This window comes from Wolffia australiana, chromosome 7, assembly GCF_029677425.1.
Source record: "Wolffia australiana isolate 7733 chromosome 7, ASM2967742v1".
In the NCBI taxonomy this organism is placed as follows: Eukaryota; Viridiplantae; Streptophyta; class Magnoliopsida; order Alismatales; family Araceae; genus Wolffia; species Wolffia australiana.
The window spans coordinates 10,544,910-10,564,542 of NC_135841.1; the positions used below are offsets into that span (position 1 = coordinate 10,544,910).

Genomic DNA, 19,633 nt, shown 5'->3' on the forward strand with positions numbered 1-19,633 from the left:
ATTGGATGAAAAATATCATTAAATAAGTTTTCAAATTTTAACAAAGATAGAGGCATCACTCTTGGCTTTCAAAGGGTAAACCCATGTGTAGCGACTGTAATCATCAACAATAATAACCTACAAGGCAAAATCAAGTGGTGATTGTACTGAAGCAAGACACCGTAGATCTTAATAAGTTGTAGAGGCTTAGGGGCTTTGGTACTAGATAAGTTAAGAGGTAACATGTGAACTTTGCCTAAATAACATGAAGAATATACATAATGTTTTTGAAATTGCATTGGGATTAAACCAAAAAGTTAGATAATTTGAAGCAAAATATAAAAAGAGGGATGGTCTATGCAACAGTGTCATATATTTTAAGATCCTCCTCAAGTGCTTGCGGTAGGAGTTGCATTGGTATGGATTTGATACATCCCAGCCTGAACTTCCTGCTAAGAAATACATGCCCCATAGAATGATCATTAACAGTGGAATTTGGGTTAAATTCCAGAATTGGACTATTGTTAGCAGAAAATTGGCAAACATATAAAAAATTTGTGTAATCTTGGAGACATCTAATATTTATTAAGCTTCGGAGATTCAAAGATGTGTGAATAAATGCTTGACCAGAAAATTTAATGGACAAACCTTATTCATCACCTATGTAGAGTTTGTCATTGGCCAAATTTACTTGAAGTTCAACTAGAAGATTTGGATTGGAATCTCTGAAGCTTAATAAATATTCTGGATACTAATGAGAGGATGGGCTTACAGACAAGGTAGTGTTGTATGATTGTGGTTGAAATCTCATTTTGCATTCATCATGTTGAGGGGTTTGAGAGTATTTACTTCAAGCATCTAAAAAGGTGCCGGGAGAGGCATGAGGATCTTGCGGGATAACCATGTGTCTAAACTGACCATAACATTCTAATGCACAATGACCCATGTGAGAGCAGATTTGACAACATGAACCCGAGCATCCAGAATATTCTCCATTTGACGCACCTTATCCGCAATTGTTCTACCTGCAAAAACCACCACAACTGTGACTGTTGCCTTCACCTTTGCCTGGCCTGTGTTGTTACTTGCTGGAGCTGCTTGGGCTTGATTTTCAAGAGGTAACTCTTGCAGTTCTTCTAATATTTTATTTCAAGTAAGAATCGCCTCATGATCTTTCAAATGAGAAAGGATTGTTTTAAATGACATTGATATTGTGGTTGTATGGACAGTCGTGATGACAAGCGCATATTCTGGTCCAAGGCCACCCAATAATGCATGAGCTAAAATATGTTGATCAACACGTTCATCACGGGCTACCAATGTGCAACTGGTAGCTAGAAAACTAGAGATGTACTCCTACAATGATTAATGACCTTTGATTTGGGTATGCAACTTGTCAAATAGTTCTTGGATTCAGGCCTCAAGTGAGGATGCAAAATCTTCAGCAAGGATATCCCAGGCAGCATTGGTTGTGGGGGCTTCAGTAACACATCCTATGACAGATAAAGTCCTGGATGAAAATAAAAAATCACAGCACAGCAGATTGCAATACAACAGATCATATTAAGGATTGTTGGGTCCTTAGGGACATTCGTTCATAATAGGACTTATCAAATGATGTGACTACAGAGTTGGAAGTACATGTGCTTTCCAAAAAATGTTGTTCTCCTTTTCTAGCTTAATTGACAAAATCATATTCAGCATTTTAGGAGCACCAATCTTCTTTGGTACTATGGTGAACACCTCTCGAGATTATGATTCTGAGACTTCTTGATAAATTTATGCATCAAAGCCTCTAGTTTGTGAAGTGTTGTAGGGAGTAGAAAACAGTTGGCAGGTTTTCCATGTTTAGTCTATTTATAATGTATAATAGGTGTTTTTATTAGGTCAAGATGTAGCCATTGTAGCTATTGTTAATGGAAATATATGTGATCGGCTAGCCAACACATATTCCAAACATCATTGCTTATAATGAAGACTTATAATGAATAATACACATGCTTAAAGACTTATAATGAAGTCCATGAATGCATGATCCAACTTATTGATTATGATGATATCATAGTGCGGATATTTATTTTAAAAGCATTGGTTCTAAATATTCCTATTTGAATGATACTCTAGAAGGCCATCAGAATATCCAGATATAATAGCACCATCTAGTCTCACTTATATGATGAGTATGTCCAATCTCATACCCATTAGTGTGAAAACATTAGTGAAAGATTGCGCTCTTTAGCATAAAGAGTTCACTCAATTGATATGTATGAATCCCGGAATGATATTATACCATACTATCAATCAGTTTGACTCATGCAATGGTTTTCCTTGGACTAAGTGACCAAAGATGTCTTGTGGATGGGTGGTTTTACTTTGACAATGACCTATGGGTTCATATTCATAGAATTCCAAATAGTCTTAGTTTGGGTGCATCAATAAGTTCATGAAGATGGTTGAGTGGTCCAGCTTAAAACTCAAGGAAGATGATATGCTTAATAATTTGGCCAAGGTTGTGTAATATCATAAAAGAGTTCTCCCATGTTTTATCGAAGCATCAGTACTAAGTCGGTAGGCTTTTTGGGTTTGACAGTTGGCCCTACCCTAAGCCATCCTAGAAGTAAGCGGATGAGGGGCCCTATATACACAATAATAGATGACAGAAAGGTACCACAAGAAACTCAATACACTCTTTTGTATGTTCTAGTGCACGAGTTTTGGCGTGGAACCCCATGGACCAAAAACTCAACTTACCGATTGGGTTCAATCAGTTTTTGATTAATCTATCTGTATGATGGTATATGAATAATTTGGAAGGGCATAAAGGTTTAAGGTTTAGGTGTTGTTAGCTAAATTGATCCATGTGCATAGAGGGTGACAATGAACTAGTTTTTTCAAAGTCAAAATATATATAGGGGAACCACTAAGTGAAAATTTCCCACAACACAATTTTTCATGGCCCTAGCCTTCTTCTCCCTTCTCCCTTGGCTCCCCTCCACCCCTAAAAATGATTAGAATGGCATAAGAATGACCTTGGATAAAAAATGGGCATCCTGGAGATGAATTGGGAGAGTTAGTGTGAGATGGATAGTGTGGATAGGCCTAGAGGCTATCAACTTAAAAATCTCATCACAACTCACTTGAGGAACCAATAAATCTTGGATCCAATCCATGCCAATGTGATTAGATTATCAAGTTTTAAATATATATATCAAGATTACATTTTATGTCTTCCCCTGTGAGTATGGTCTTATTTTCATGTGAACTATGGCCCTAGAACCCATCAGTTGTGTGTTCTAATCTAAGAGAATATTGTGGACCTAAGTCCCTAATCACAAATGCTAAAAAAAAATGAATTCTTGTTTTGAAACTTATTTAGTTTGCAGTCATGATTCATTTTTCATATGCACATATGAATAGGGATAACTTCCTATGAATTCTTGCAAAAATATGCATAACTATATGATTTCGACCATTTTACGACTAAACAAGTTATTTCTAAATTAAGGCATTTGAACCATTCTCAAATACATGTTTGATATCACATAACACCATTTGTAATTGTCATACCTGATTCAAAAATGTTAAGGTAGAAAAACCTAATGGTTGGGATATATAGACTGTTTGATTGATATCACCACCCAAAAATCCATTATACACATCGAGCTGATAGATAAGATCATTTTACACATAAGAAAGGGCTAGCAGAATTCATACAAGTTAATGGATTTGGCCAGACTGAATGATTCAAAGTAGTCAAATCATAGTGATTAATCAAATCAAATAAAAACACAGTGATTAATGACCTTGCAGGGAATCAAATCCTTTATATTTTTTTATTTTAATGCATTGTCATGTGTTTCTTATGTTTATGGGCTCTGTATGTACCCAAGTGGTCCTTGGCACATCAAACTTTCTCGTCTTAAACTCAATAAGTGCCACCATCACTTCGGGGTTATCTTCTTATCATTATGGTATCTCTTCACGGATTGCATTCAAATAGAAGAGGGGAACCCAAATAAATATTGGTGTGGAAATATTTTTTAGAGCTTCCTTCCTTTTATACATTCATGGGTATTTTCTCAAGAAAACCCTTGTACTCCAACCATATCCTCTAACATCTAATATACTTTTTGCATGTGACCTTCTACACCCATGAGTTAGTCTATTTGATGACTCCATAAGCCTAACAAGTCTTCTTAAGATGAAAATTTTAATTAATTATATCAAACATATAGATTCTTAATATTATATCTGTTTAACCCGATAAATAGGTCTAGTCACCAAAATGTGAGTAGACAAGCTATAGAAGGTACACGGAGTTCATCCAGACTAGATCACAACTCATCTTGAAAGGTAATGAATGAAAAAATAGCATCTCATAGTAGCCAACAATTAATAAAATTAATTGATTTATAACTTTGAAAAAGAACTTGATGGCCAAGGGGACCTAGAGTTATTTGGAAAAAAATCGTATTTGAGGCTTAGCCTTTGATAGAGGAAAACAAAGATAGGGAGATAGAAAATGTACTCGAGGTCACTCCATTGCTCGCCGTCGCACGAGCCCCCATAGAGGCTGTGCCACCGTGCCTAACATTAGGTTGTTGAGAATTTGAGTTTAATCAATAAAAATTATGAACTTATATTCATAAATAGTTTAATCAGCTAGTGATGAATCAGGGTCGTCTGAAGAGGGAACAGATGTTAGGAAAGGAAATTCTCTTGGTTGGGTGAAGACGAGGAGATTAGGAAAATCACATAGAGCTTACAAGTTGGTGAATGGGGGGAGATAGTCGTTACGGTTGAGTTAGGAGTCTAACTAGGGTTTTAGCAATTAGGGTTTATGATGGATGAGGCTGGAGAGATGAGACAGGATCGTGAAAATGGCGGTGGTTGTGGCATGGTAGGTGATGGATACGTGAATGAGGTAGTGGTATTGAGATGGGATGATGAGTGGAGTAAAGAAGTAGTAATGTTGGCTTAAATGGGAAAGATAGATGTAGGTGACAAGATCATGATGGTTTAAGAGAGGACATGAAAGGGATGACAGTGGATGATAATGGACGGTGATGGAGGTGTATGGATGCTGGTAATGGATGAAGGTGATGGATGGTGAAGATGGTTACACTAACTAAATGTATTGGAGACCATTCAATGTTGGGCGAAAAGCTACCCTTAGATCCCTATGTTCTGTCAGGATCAAGGCATCTTCCTACTACAGATCAACCTTTCCACTTCTTTGTTGAACCTCTCCAAGTACTAGAGACACCAAGGAAAACTTGATAGACCTTCAAAACTTCAATTTCTTTCAATGTGCCTCTCTAAGAAGAAGTGAGCTTCAAGATGTTATTTACAAAGATCGGGGGCTCAAGTTCTAGATCCAACTGTTAATTTATAAAATTTGAAGTGAACTCATCGATCGCGGACAAAACAACAAAGCTTCCCTTAAAATTTCAGCTCAATCCGAATTCTAGATCATTGGATATCTAGCTTGGAAATTGAATGATTCCTAGCAGTTGATTTAATTCAAATATTTCTCTCTCCTCATCCTCATTAGTGCCATTATGTCCTTCTGTTTGGGTTTTTTCTCATCCAAGCATTTAATGAAATCATTGGCTGAGATTCTTCCTTGTCATCCACGATCGACGGCTCTCATTGTGCCACATGGCACCCTAGAGAAAAGGACAAAATAGGACATCATTGTAAATTAATCAACTTTGAAGTTTAAATTTTTTTGTCGTAGCTGAAGTGGTGGCGAGTCAGCGCACACCACGTCAGCAGGCCCTCTTGGCTTATCCAATGAAATACTCCAAATAGGTACCACATGGACATGTTAACGCCACGTGGAAAAATATGGGTATTTTTATTTTCTGAGCAATCAGTTACGCCAAGAATTGCATAAACATGTATGTGTAGCTGAAGTAAAGAAGTAGTAATGTTGGCTTAAATGGGAAAGATAGATGTAGGTGACAAGATCATGATGGTTTAAGAGAGGACATGAAAGGGATGACAGTGGATGATAATGGACGGTGATGGAGGTGTATGGATGCTGGTAATGGATGAAGGTGATGGATGGTGAAGATGGTTACACTAACTAAATGTATTGGAGACCATTCAATGTTGGGCGAAAAGCTACCCTTAGATCCCTATGTTCTGTCAGGATCAAGGCATCTTCCTACTACAGATCAACCTTTCCACTTCTTTGTTGAACCTCTCCAAGTACTAGAGACACCAAGGAAAACTTGATAGACCTTCAAAACTTCAATTTCTTTCAATGTGCCTCTCTAAGAAGAAGTGAGCTTCAAGATGTTATTTACAAAGATCGGGGGCTCAAGTTCTAGATCCAACTGTTAATTTATAAAATTTGAAGTGAACTCATCGATCGCGGACAAAACAACAAAGCTTCCCTTAAAATTTCAGCTCAATCCGAATTCTAGATCATTGGATATCTAGCTTGGAAATTGAATGATTCCTAGCAGTTGATTTAATTCAAATATTTCTCTCTCCTCATCCTCATTAGTGCCATTATGTCCTTCTGTTTGGGTTTTTTCTCATCCAAGCATTTAATGAAATCATTGGCTGAGATTCTTCCTTGTCATCCACGATCGACGGCTCTCATTGTGCCACATGGCACCCTAGAGAAAAGGACAAAATAGGACATCATTGTAAATTAATCAACTTTGAAGTTTAAATTTTTTTGTCGTAGCTGAAGTGGTGGCGAGTCAGCGCACACCACGTCAGCAGGCCCTCTTGGCTTATCCAATGAAATACTCCAAATAGGTACCACATGGACATGTTAACGCCACGTGGAAAAATATGGGTATTTTTATTTTCTGAGCAATCAGTTACGCCAAGAATTGCATAAACATGTATGTGTTCAGGTAAAGGATCTCCCAAATATTGGGTAGCCATTGTAACACAGGGTTGAATACTTTATAAAATAGGGAAAGTACCCAAAAACTGTTGTGAGTTGCTGCAAATTTTACCTTTGAAGTATGTTTCTGATATAATGTCTACAACATCCATTAATATTTTCTTATATAAAATTTGCATCCCTAAAAGTTTTCTCTCTTTGTAAAAATTTATATCCAAAAAAATGTGATCATTATCTGCAAATTTCTCATCACTGAAGGTTTTAACTATCTTTCTAGGAAGTGTTTTTATAGTTAATTCTGATTCTTTATGCAAATTTCATACCACTCAAAGTTTTAGCTCTCTTTCTGAAAACTTGTCTACAGCATCAATTCAGAGAATTAACGAAAGATTTGACATCACTTGAAGTTTCAGTTCTATTTCTCATAAACATTTCTATAGTATCAATTCAAAATTCCATCTGCAATTCCACCGCATCAGAAATTATTTCTCCCCCTCTGCAAATATGATTTTAAAAAAGTGGATATATAATCCTTTGAAAATTGTGGTACTATGTAACGTTACATCTCTCTGTCTATCTGAAATTTCATATTTAAAATCTGCTTAAAAAAATATGCTTAGAATTGCTTTTACTGATTTCAAATTGTCAGAACCGTTTATTTGATCTTTACTTAAACTGAATATACTATATCTTTTGGTGAAGTATTTGAAATTATGAGGTAGATTAATTAAAGATCTCACTCTTAGAAACGTGAGATGCCAGATAACACTGAGGTCGGTAATGCTGGAGTCACAAAGGATCCTAATGCCAGATGATCATAACTTAGAAAGGTGTAATGTCAAAAAAAGTCTTGCACAGGCTAGCTGTCTTTCTACACTAGTGAAAACTCTCTTTTCAATGCACCTTTCAATCAACAAACAGTAGGGTCTCGATGGCAGGGATTTTTCTGTGTTACATGTCGTGTGCATAAAAAGGATAAATTTGAGTTAAATACATTAAATCACATTTGGCTATTTTGAAATGTGTTGAATATTAGAAGTCCATTAAAATTTGGAATGATTTGTCTATAATGAATAATGTTTTTATGTAGTTAATTACCATGACAGCTTCCATTTGAAAAATCAAATAGAAAGTGGTTCACCCCACTACAGCCCCCAAGCTAGAGAGTTTCAAGAAGGAAGATTACCTCTTCGCCACGCCCAGTAACTTGAGCGCATTGGGTCCACTGCTTCCAGGATGGAGCAAACAAGAGCAGCCAGACTCGTCCCGCCAGATGGCAGATCCACGTCAGAGCCCAATCGTCGAATCACCATCGCCAATTCTTCACAGGGTTGTAGGCCATAGCAGAGAAGGTCAAGCACCAAGCTCAGAGCCATCACACAGGGGCCATTATTCTTTAGGACCTGGAGACACGTGTCCGAAATGCGTCTGTCATTGACCAAAAGGTCAATGTGGCCTTTGTAGAGGCCTCTGAGATACCGCCATGGGCTCTCATTCTCCGGATTGGAAGCGATGGCGTCACATGTGTAGCTTACTTCTGAGTCCCTCATTGCCTCAAGTCCACCAAGCAACGGGGACTTGCTTATCACAAAATATCTCTGCAAAATCATTTGTTTATAAGGTGCAAGATCAATCGATTATTAGGAAAACTTTCAGCAATCTTTTACATGACATCACTGGAACGTAGGATTAGTGTTCCTTGTCAACTTGTCAACTGAAACTGTAGAAAATGTTCTTGACTTCTCAATTGGATGTTCTCAGATTTTCTAATCAACTTTTTTTTAAGATACAACTTCTCGTTTCCTTTAAAAGTGAAGAAACTCGAGAGGTCATCATACAAAATTTCCAACTCACATTTGATGTTGACACCATCGTAGGAAAGTGATTCTATTAAAGCATATAAGGGTAGCTGAAATCTAATACTGAGAACCTTTATATCATGGTCCCTGTTCTCCTCATAGAACCATAACTCACTAATTGTAACAGGATCAAAGATCTAAACAAATATTTCATACGGCTCCAATTTATGTTTTTTGAATGTTGGAGCGCATGGACATTAAAATGAAGAAGAGGATCAAACCTGGTTCCAAGCAGAATTGTTGAATACATCATCATCCAACAACTCACAGCAGTATGCCAACTCATCTTCCCAACCGCCAAGAGACTGAAGAGCCCACTGCGATGGAAGGAAAACTTGAAAAAAATGGAAAAAAGAAAATACTAATCCATTTTTTTTATAAACAAATGAGTTTTTTTGGAAGAAAAAAATAAGGAAGATCACCCGAGAACTGTGATCAACCGGATTTTATTAAAATAGATGAACGATTCATACACATGATGACTTGAATGGCCCACCCTCAGCTATATATATGATAAAGTGGTTGGAAGATGTCTGGGAAGTTGAGTAGATGACAGAATAAAATTACCTGCCGGTGAGACCAAGCGTGATAGTTCTTAGCATCAAGGGCGAGAATCTTCCGGGTGAACTGGAGCTCTTTTTCTGCACTTTCAGGCCCCAACTTCTCCGCAGCCCATCGTCTATGGTGCCTACGGAGTTCATTTTTTTGTAAATAGTACATTCCTTTTGCAAAAGCCCGAACAAATGATGAAGAAAAAGAAAATCATCTGCGCCTTAAACACAATGCAGAATCGGAGTAAACATGACTATGAGCATTATAGTCATCAAACTGAGAAAAAAAATCATACCATATTTGATAGTTCTTGGAATTCTTGAGCGCAATCCTCTCGACAAGATCCATCTCTCCCAACAGATCCGCATGAAGTGCATCAACGATAAGGCGTCTGAAATGCCAAATCTAAAGAGAAGTTCTCAGAAAATATTAAAGAAATAAGGTATTCAACAAATAAATGATTTCATTGGATTATTGAATACAGATAATTGGTTTTTCAACTGTCAAGGCCTCTACACACGGGCAACCAAGGCCGGAATCCTGAACACGAGCAAGAAAAAAATTAAGCAAGCGATATTATCAAATAGAGGGGCCAGTTTTTTTGTGATCTCAACCAGAACTGAAGACTAATCAGTCCGATTTTATAAAAGATAGGGTGGGATTAATTTTCCGAGAAAACCCTTGATCCCCATGCAATAGTCTCACTTGAAGGCAAAAAGAAAGTGCGACCTCGGTGATATCACAACGAGAAGAAATGATAAAAAAAAATAACAAAAAAAGGAACACGGAGCGGATCTTACAGTATAATTTCCAGGGTTCATGGAGATTGCCTCAGTGGTAAGCTCTAGAGAACGAGGGCTTCTCTCGTCTGCGAAATAGAGAGCGCGAAAATAATCCATAGTCTCCTTGAACGCATCGCTGTAGGCTATGGAAACCACCGGGTTCGGCCCATCGTCCTGTGCCACCGGTGTCACGTCCGACCACCCCGGCCGCCGGCTATACGGCACCCACTCCTCCATTACCGAGATCCTCCTCCCGAAGGTAGCTCCGGAGAAGACCCTTCCACGAGACATGGTCGTTCTGTTCTTTTTGTGCGAATTTGTAAAATTTTATAAAAAAATATTAAATGAATATCAAATAACATACTTCTAGTTCTGGTCCGGTTTGACCCTTGGACCTAAACCTGTTTGACAAACTAGTCCACCCTCAAATGGAGGACCTATGGTCCTGGTTCAGTCTGGTCAAACCGATCCTCGGTCCTAGATATCCAACCCTAAGTGCAGTGTTGGCCCGTTCCAAGTAGGATGCTACTACCGTTATCTGTTATTGGATCTTGCAAATTCCGATATCTGGGAAAACCAGAAACATGCTCGATAATGATAATGAATAAAGGTAGGTGGTGTCTAATCAGACTATGATGTCGGATATCAGTAAGCAGATAACTGATACCAATATCTAATATGGCTTTCTTTCATTAAATGTTACCGCTAAGTAATTTCAACATAATGTAATTATTAAAAATTGGATTTGATTATCTAAAAGTTAATATCATTAATAATGTTACTGTAAACTTAATAAAATAAGGATGATCATCGCATGGATTATATATGTCGGGATTTATTAATCTGTATGAAAAATTTAAGGAATACAAAACTTTGAAGCATACATTGGGGCCTAGGTTTGAAATGTTCGAGACGAAATGAAATGAGATGGCTAGGATGGAAGAAATCTGGATCTAAAATAAAGATAGGTTTCTTAGAGACTAACTGATGAAGAGTGTTAAATGAAAATAAGATCTTGAGGTGTGACCGAGGCTAGAATGTGTTTCATTAGTAGAGCCATCTGCTGCCACTTATGTATGTTATGTTGAATGGGTCAACTTTTGGCCAGACAATGAGGACGACTTAATGTTCCATCGAGTCAACCATCGTCATTCTAACAGCCACTCTTATGGAGTACTTGTGGCAGACACCGACATATATTCACGAGTACTCTTTGTCAACGTTAGGGTAAACGAGTACATCTTTTGAGCCCACCATTTCCGTGTAGTTTCACCACCTCCTTGATGTGTCGTACGAAAGAAGATGTCAAACTCCTCTAGTGGAGCTGGTGTTGTTGTTTGCATTACAGGTTCAGTGGTTAGAGCTTGATTGACCCAAGCCCGTGAGGGTGGTTCTTCGTAGCTAACAAAATTCACATCACTTCTGCATTCTGTGGCAGATGCACCAACTTGGAAGAGGGCTTGGATATAAGCCACACCCTTCAAGTAGGTCGCCTCATAAAACATTGTGCCCTCGTGAAATGACTCAAGTAGGGCACCAACAAGGGCGACATCCTTGTTCCAAAGCAGGGTCTCATTGACTACAAGGTTTGTCTATGTGGTTGTCTACACGCTCATTTGTCTTGAGGAAACTGCCTCTTGACGAATAATGTGGCATCAAAAACCTATGTCATGAATATGATCTTGTGACATGATAGTGCCCACACTAACTGGAGGACATCTTAGACCACTAATTATATTCACCAACTCACATGGTCTGTTGTATGGGCAAACAGACCCAACAATAAGGTGAACTCGTTGAGCACGTCCCACTCATCATGAGAGATATTTGTTTGCTTCCCTCTTCATGTGAAGAAGGTGACACATGCACCAAATATGTCTCACTTCACAGTAACTTACTCAAGCACATCTTGGGTGATACCCCATCACATTGGGCTGTTAAGAATAGGTAACTTTGGCTTCAATTTGTCCATCTTACAAAGGACTGTAAAAAACACTTTTTTCACATTTTGTATGATGAATGGCTCAAATGAATGTCCTAAAATTGTTCACCACCTCGTCCAAAGAACTAGCGTGTCGACATGATGAGTCCTCATTTGGCCCATCCTCAAACTTAGAGTCATTGTCATACAAGTTGATCGTCTTTGTCACGTCACTCTCCACAGACACCATGGGTGCCATAGAAGGGATATCAAAACTCTCAAGTGCGGACTAAGAGAAGAGGTTCAATATGTGTTCATTGCATGGAAAGCGTTGTGCAGCACTAAAACTGAAATTTTGATTGCATATTTTTTTCCCAGTATGGTTGTCATTGTTTTGTTACTTGATGCATCGTCTTTCGTCATTGCGCAAACATGCCATGGAAAATATTAAAAGAATTTTTTTGTGCCAATAACTTTACTATGATAGATGAGGACATTCTTTATTGTTCACCTTTGTGTCCAAGTCGAATTCCTATAGGAGTATCGCAGCGATAGGAATATCATGCTTCTCACATATCTCTCATACTGAGAGGACATACTCATAGCACTGCCAATGAATACTGGTCTAGTGAATGATTATACATAATAGATCACAACCATTTAACACTGTTGACCCATTAGTTGTGATAGATACCCACTTGATCTCTGCCATCATCATGTGAAATAACTTCATCATCCACAACTTGATGACACGTGTGCTAGGAGGGTCCACGTCAACTTTTGTTGCATATTGTCATTGTTCCTTCCATAGTTTGGAGTCCACCGAACTGCATGGAAGATTGATGAAACAAGCAAGGCGATTAATGGCATCCTTTGTTTCCTCGATTGTTTGACCCTACAACAATCACCTATGCCGAAGAGTTTTGATATCCCATCATCCAAGACCTCTTCCAGACGATGTTGTGTGGTAGCAATGCCATTAAGCACATCATGTTCCTAGGGTGGGTGAGACAGAAAACTTAGATGTATGAATATGTCGTTGTTGTTAATTTCACTTTAATCAAATGAGATTTATGAATCTTTAACAAGACATATGGTTGAGAGCAAGGCCATCTCTGCAGGTATTGGTTCTAATGAGTTAGTGCAGAAGTAAGAAGAGAGGGGTAATAGAATATTGGGATAGTAGTACTAACAGGAAATTTATGACATTTATAGAAAAAAGTAATTCAAAGATTAAGAAAATGTAGGAAGATGTCTCTAGTGATGAACTCAAAATTTGGGGTAAAATTACGTCGTTGTGAAATTGAGTTTAATCAATAATAGTTATAAAGCTACACTCGTAAAATGACTTAGTTAGCTAGTGATGAGTAATGGTCGTCTCCATAGGGAACAAATATTAGGGAAGGAACTCAATCAGGTGAAGTCGAGAAGAGAAAAAAAGTTATGTATAGCGTACAAGCTAGTGAACGGGCAAAGATAGTAATTTCGATAGAGGTAGGAGGAATATAAGAAGATGGACCAGTGATAGGGCTTGTAATGAATCCCTGAGTAGGATGAGAGGAACATAAATGATGGTGTGAGACAATGAAGTGAAATGAGATGGGAGTAAATGATAAGTGGTATCCAACTTAGGGTTTGTGAATTAGGGTTTGTAATGTAGGAATATGGGAAGGCGAGAGGGGATCATGATGGCGGCGGTGGTAGTGACTTGGAGGATAGTGGATGCAATGATGGAGGTAGTGAAAATAAGGTAGAATAGTGATGTGTTTTCTTAAACGAGAGGCGAGAGATAGGTGATGAGATCGTCATGATGTAGGGGACATGTGAAATGAATGATAGATGAGGATGGATAGGGAAGATGAGGGGTGAAGATGGAGGTGGATGAGTGATAGTGATAGATGAAGATGATGTATGATGAAGATAGTTAAACTACTCAAGTGTGCTGAAGAAGACTCAATGTAAGGCAAGAGGCCAAGCTTAGATCCCTATATTCTATCCGGATCAAGGTATCTTCCTGATGCAGATCAACCTTCCCAGCTCTTAGTTGAACCTCTCCAAGTACCAGAGACACCAAGAAACCCTTGATGGACCTTCAAAACTTCACTTTCTTTCAATCTATCTCTATAGGAGGAAGTGAGCTTAAAGATGTTTTTTACAAAGATCGGGGACTCAATTTATGGATACAATTATGTGGATGGATAGAGAACATAATGACAAAGCTACCCTTAAAATTTCAGCTCAATTCGAGTTCAAGATAGTTAGATATCAAGTCTAGAAGTTGGACAATTCCTTACCGTTGATTTAAACCAAAGATTTCTCTCTTCTAAACCTCATCAGCGCCACCACGTCATATGGTTAGGGTTTTGTCTCATCCTAGCATTTAATGCGATGATTGGTTGAGATTCATCCTCATCATCCACAATCAACGGTTTTCTTCATGCCACGTGCACCTTGTGGGAAAAAAGCAAAATAGTACTAACAATATATTTTATTTAAATATACTTGTACACGTGGCGCCATGTGTTGTTTGACACGTCAGCGCAACAATCCTTTTTGACTAGTAAAAAATAACAAGGCAAATGATTAGTTTAAAATCTCGTGCATCGGTCTACGCCAATACATTTATTCCACGAAAAAACCCATTTTCTTTGTTGGGCCATGGCACACGGCGCTAGAACAAGTAAACAAAAAACCAGTTTGCTTTAAATGTCATTATGGCATCATTAATCACAATTTCATAGAAGATTAGGTTAATGATTGGCTGTCGCCAATCATTATCCCTAACCATGGTTGGTCGTCGTTCAATGAATCAAACGGCAACACATGGCTTGCAAAAATAAAGGGGTTTAAAATATTCTGAAACTAATATTAAATTAAATAAAGGCCCAGTAATATATATTGCGACTTTGAAAATTAAGATCTTTAAGAAATGAATGTCAAAACATTTGGGAAAAATTAAATTCTGACTCAAAAAATTATATTCTTTCATAATTTGATGCTAGAAATATCCCTTAAAATACGTAAAAATGCAGAAAACTCAGAATATCATTCCAAAAATAACTTTAATAATTTCAAGCTTGATAGCATACATATGTAATTAATTTAATGCAAACTAACATGTAAATATGGTCAGATTAAGCTACTAAAAATGCATGTTATCAGAGAGGTAAGAGAATATTGGGATAGTAGTACTAGGAGGAAGTTTTATGATATTTATAAATTTTTTGAATTCAAAGATAAAAAAATGCAGGAAGATTAGGCAAATTTGAATTATCAAGGAGAAGGAAAATTAAGAAAAAATATACAGTAATTGATAGGGCACTAGAGGTGTTTGCAAAAATGCCCAAGAGAGAGAAAGTAGTTATCTAGTATTTTTTATGAAGAACTCAAATTATATATGTATTTTTTATTAATTCAAGCATTAAAATAGTAGACTAATAAGGATGATAATGTAAGGGATCTTAGGTATATTTTAGAAATTTTTATTTGAATTAAAATGTGAACAAAATATGTAAAAAAGTAATTTTAGAAGTGAATGATTGCAAGTGTTCGATTGAATGCCTATAAGAGAATCTACAACTTTTAATGTGATATCATTGATAGTCCTAATTTATATTCAGGCTTAGTTTCATTTAAATGAAACTTTTACTATTTATTCAATTTAAGACTTTCCAGATTTTGTTGTTGTTTGATCATCATTGTTTGACGATTGTTGTCGACTTCAAATAGTCAACTCGGCAACGTTTCCTTCAGGTTTGTTGTCTCCACTCTCTGTTTCTTAATCGTCTCCCATCATTCTTTATAGAACCCAAGGATGTCACATCCTCCAATTAGAAGGATCAAAGATTGAATCAAAATCGGATGTAGATTATCCCCACTTTAAAATTTAAATTTTCTTTCAAAATTGGTGAAAAAGATAGTGTTCTTAGCAGGTAAACTCAGGTTTTATAGGAATGGAATGCTCCAAGGAATTCCCTGGTCGATATGGGACCACTCATGGTTGTTTTTTGGCAGCCACTAGGCGGAGATTCACCTTCTTGTCGTCAGAATTGGCATGCCAGCGATGGAGGCAGCTTCCAGGGATAGGAAGAGATGAACTTACCCCTTGGCCATTCAATTGCAGTCGCAGAGGGTTCCACAGCTGTGATATAATCACAATCGTGGACCCTTTTAAAACCCAACCTAGTCAGCACTGTCAAGTCAGTTTTTTTTATAACTAGCCCCTCTTCATTCGTCAGCATTAGTGCCTATCGCTGATTCACCACCTAAGAAATAGAGTGAAATATTGAAAGATGGAAACATATCTTAACCATTTGATCTTCTTAAAAGAATGATAGTCAAGATTAAATCCAATCATTTAAAAGAAGCCCGCTTAGAGACAGGCTTGGGGCCTGGTCGGCCACGAACCCATTCTCTTCCTCTGCCCATTGGCCATAGGCCTAATGCACACCTCTTTGAAAGTGTAAAAAAGGTTATCCCATATGGAAGAAAAGAAAAAATTGTAGGGCTAAACAAATGCTGAAGAAGAATATACCTGAAATTAAGAAAACCATATCCCCTATGCAGGCAGAACCCATTGGACGTTGTGTTCTCCTCGGGGTGACCTGCTGAGGCTATCATTACCTTAAGGCTTGTGGCTGAACTTGGCTGTGGTGGCATTCCATCCTTGTGGCTGCGTGCATATGCAGTTGCCTTAGTGCTCACAACCTTGGCTATGGCAGTCTTAGGGGTGGCATTGGCTATTGCTTCATAAACCCAAGAAACGTCAGACACTATAATGCACTTAAAATGTAGAGGTTATATTGATTGCCTTAATTATGCAAAATTCGTGCTAAATTCATGAAAAATAGGAAACAATGTGGAATATGTAATTTATTTCATGAAATAGGATTTATCCATCATTAACTCAGAGCTTTGTATCATAATTAAGTCTTCTAGGCAAAATATAACCTTCAGAATGATAAAATGGATGCATGATTTTTTATCAGTGGGCAAATTTGAAGTGTCACCAAAAGACACATACTACCATTAGATGGTCGCTTCATTTAGATGATCTTTGCCGCATTCTTAGCACGACAAATTTCACACTCATAAATGTAATCCCCAACCAGGGTAACAAATTTAAGTATTGTGGACCTTTTTGAATGCCAACAGACTTTTAAAATCTCACAAGTAGTGTCTCCTGCAACTTCCTCCTCTGCTAAGTCCTCCATTGTTTGGGGTAATTTGCTCTCTACCATCAGCATGAGAACCGTCAAAGTGAACAATGAACACTAAGCATAGTATGCGATGAGCATAGTAGAGACATTAAACTCCTGTACAATCAAAAACTATTTATGAATACAAAGCGTTATCAACATAATTTTAAGATAAAAAAACAAATATATATTTTTAAAGGAAATGTTTGAATTAAGACAAATGAAGGACTTTCTTCTTCAAATCAACATAAACTTATTTAAAATAACATGATAATTAAATGTTTATGGCATCATTTTATTATTCATCTTCATTGTATTAGAAATGAAAACTTTTATCTATAACTGTATTAGAATGCACCTGAAAATTGAGGCTTCTCAATCACCATCGCCGCCACCCTAGCCCACAGCTAATGCAATCTGTTTATTGTCACTAGTGCCTTTTTTATCACCATTTCCGCCCTCTCCTAGAAGCCTCTTTTAGTGGCCTGTTTGCCACCTCCATTACTGATGACTGTTCACCTACCCTGCTGATGGTTGTTCATTACTACCGTTACCGCCTTCTTCTGCCACATCTTACACCAGGCTGATTGTCAATGCCACAACCCTCGCCGCCACCATTGTCTACTAAATTTCGATGTGCTGTTTGGTGTTGCTACTGCCTGTTTGCTGGTGCTGCCACTGCCGCAACCCTCGCTGCCACCATTGTTATCACAACACTACTGCTGATATCCTATTAGTTTTTTGGTGTCGATACCCCCAGCTTGCTAGTGCCGCCGTTGCTGCTACGTATCCACTGCCGCCATTGCCACCTGTTTGACATGCCGGTGTCACTGCTGCCACCCTTCTCCCAAATCCCAATTAAGTGACTTAGTGACTGAGTTGGACGAACACTTCGGGCATGGCTTTTCACCAAACAGCCATGCCCTAAAATATGGGATTGTTTCAATATGTGATACCATTAATGATATTGAAACATAAAAAATGCAACATATGTGGAACCCATGGATTATAGATACAATAACAAATAAGGTGCAGAAAAGGCATTATTCGTTAGTGTTAATCAATAACAGATAACAAATACCAAATATAGATAATGAACAAAATCCAAACAAAAAAGTTTTGGATATCCTTATTTGACGTCCACTATTTATTTGTTATTTGCACAGTAGCACCCTATACCCAAGCCTGATATTTGATGACGATATCAGGACGGATGCTGAATTAGATATCAGAAATGGGCTATCCGATATCCTTCTTTACTGATATCCTAATAGCGGATGACGAAATCAGGATATTTGTTGCGATATTATCAGTATCCAATTGCATTATTTGTCCTGACATCAGCATCCACCTTCGTCCTAAGGGTTGGATGATGATTTTGGAAACTGGTGTTGGACATTAGTTTTTTGGATATCCAACATATAAATAGACATATCTTTTAAATAATTCATAAATGTGCACTAAAGCTACATGTAGCTATATATAGTATGCTTGAGCATTTAGTATATTTCTTAACATTCAGTTAAGTCTGGCCTGGTCCAAAATGGGAGCAAGAGCATGGGCAATGGAGCCAATAAATGGCTGACAAACATTTATATGCCATGGTGGGTAGAGCTTGAAGCTTTTCTCAACTATGTTTAAAATTTTTCATATTGTGCTGAACTATTTGTTTTTCCATATAGGATAATAGGTGCTCGCTTTTTAATTTGGTTTCCAGATACTTTTTAATTTGATTTCTGGTATTGACATCTGCCACATTCAGAGGCCTATGATATCTGTCCCGATATCTGGTGTCAAATGGATATTCAGTATTTGGCATCCGAACTGCCTGATTTTATCTGGACATTGAATATCTGATATCATAAGGATATTTGAATGCCAAACATTACACTTCTGTTCGCTTTCTATAATAAGACAATTAATCATCTTCTTATGGTATCAAAAAAATCTCATATCCAATGCCCAGGAAACTAGTTCAATATTATTCTACACACATGGCGAGTTGTAAGCTAATTAATTTTATGCCTAATTAGGCCATTTCCCATTATACTAGACATATCAACACTTATTTAATAATGTATTATTGTTAGAACTTAGAATACTAATTTCTTATACTTTATGAAAATATTTTACTTATTTATTGTATTTTATCACTTATGTTATTTAGTGTGCTTTTTGAAGATTATTTAAAATATCTTGAATATATATTAAGTCAGAAATCAAAAACCATTTTCCTTTTAATGCGAGGCCTTTAATTTAAGGCGGACATCTGATAGGGTACTTATTGGGCCAGCGTGTTCGGGCCCATTTTCCTTTTTATTTAAAGACATGAATTTGCTGACCTGGTCTCATTTTTCTTCAATTTGCGGACTTATTGTAGACTACAAATAACAAAATGTGGATTTGCTGAGCTGGCTCCTTTTTTTATTTGAATCGACCTGTTGGAGACTATAAAATGTGAATTTGCTGAC

The 19,633-nt window shown here is 37.4% G+C and overlaps 1 protein-coding gene across 1 annotated transcript; it reads right to left on the minus strand.

Annotated features, from left to right (window-relative positions):
• Positions 1–7,863: 7,863 nt before the first annotated feature.
• On the minus strand, positions 7,864–10,340 carry FTA (farnesyltransferase A). The gene is made up of 5 exons (XM_078578766.1): positions 10,062–10,340; positions 9,557–9,666; positions 9,277–9,397; positions 8,931–9,026; positions 7,864–8,448 (listed from the first exon to the last, which is right to left on the minus strand). Exons 1-5 carry the CDS (start codon positions 10,332–10,334, stop codon positions 8,020–8,022), a joined length of 1,029 nt encoding a protein of 342 aa, XP_078434892.1. The 5' UTR covers positions 10,335–10,340; the 3' UTR covers positions 7,864–8,019.
• Positions 10,341–19,633: the final 9,293 nt, after the last annotated feature.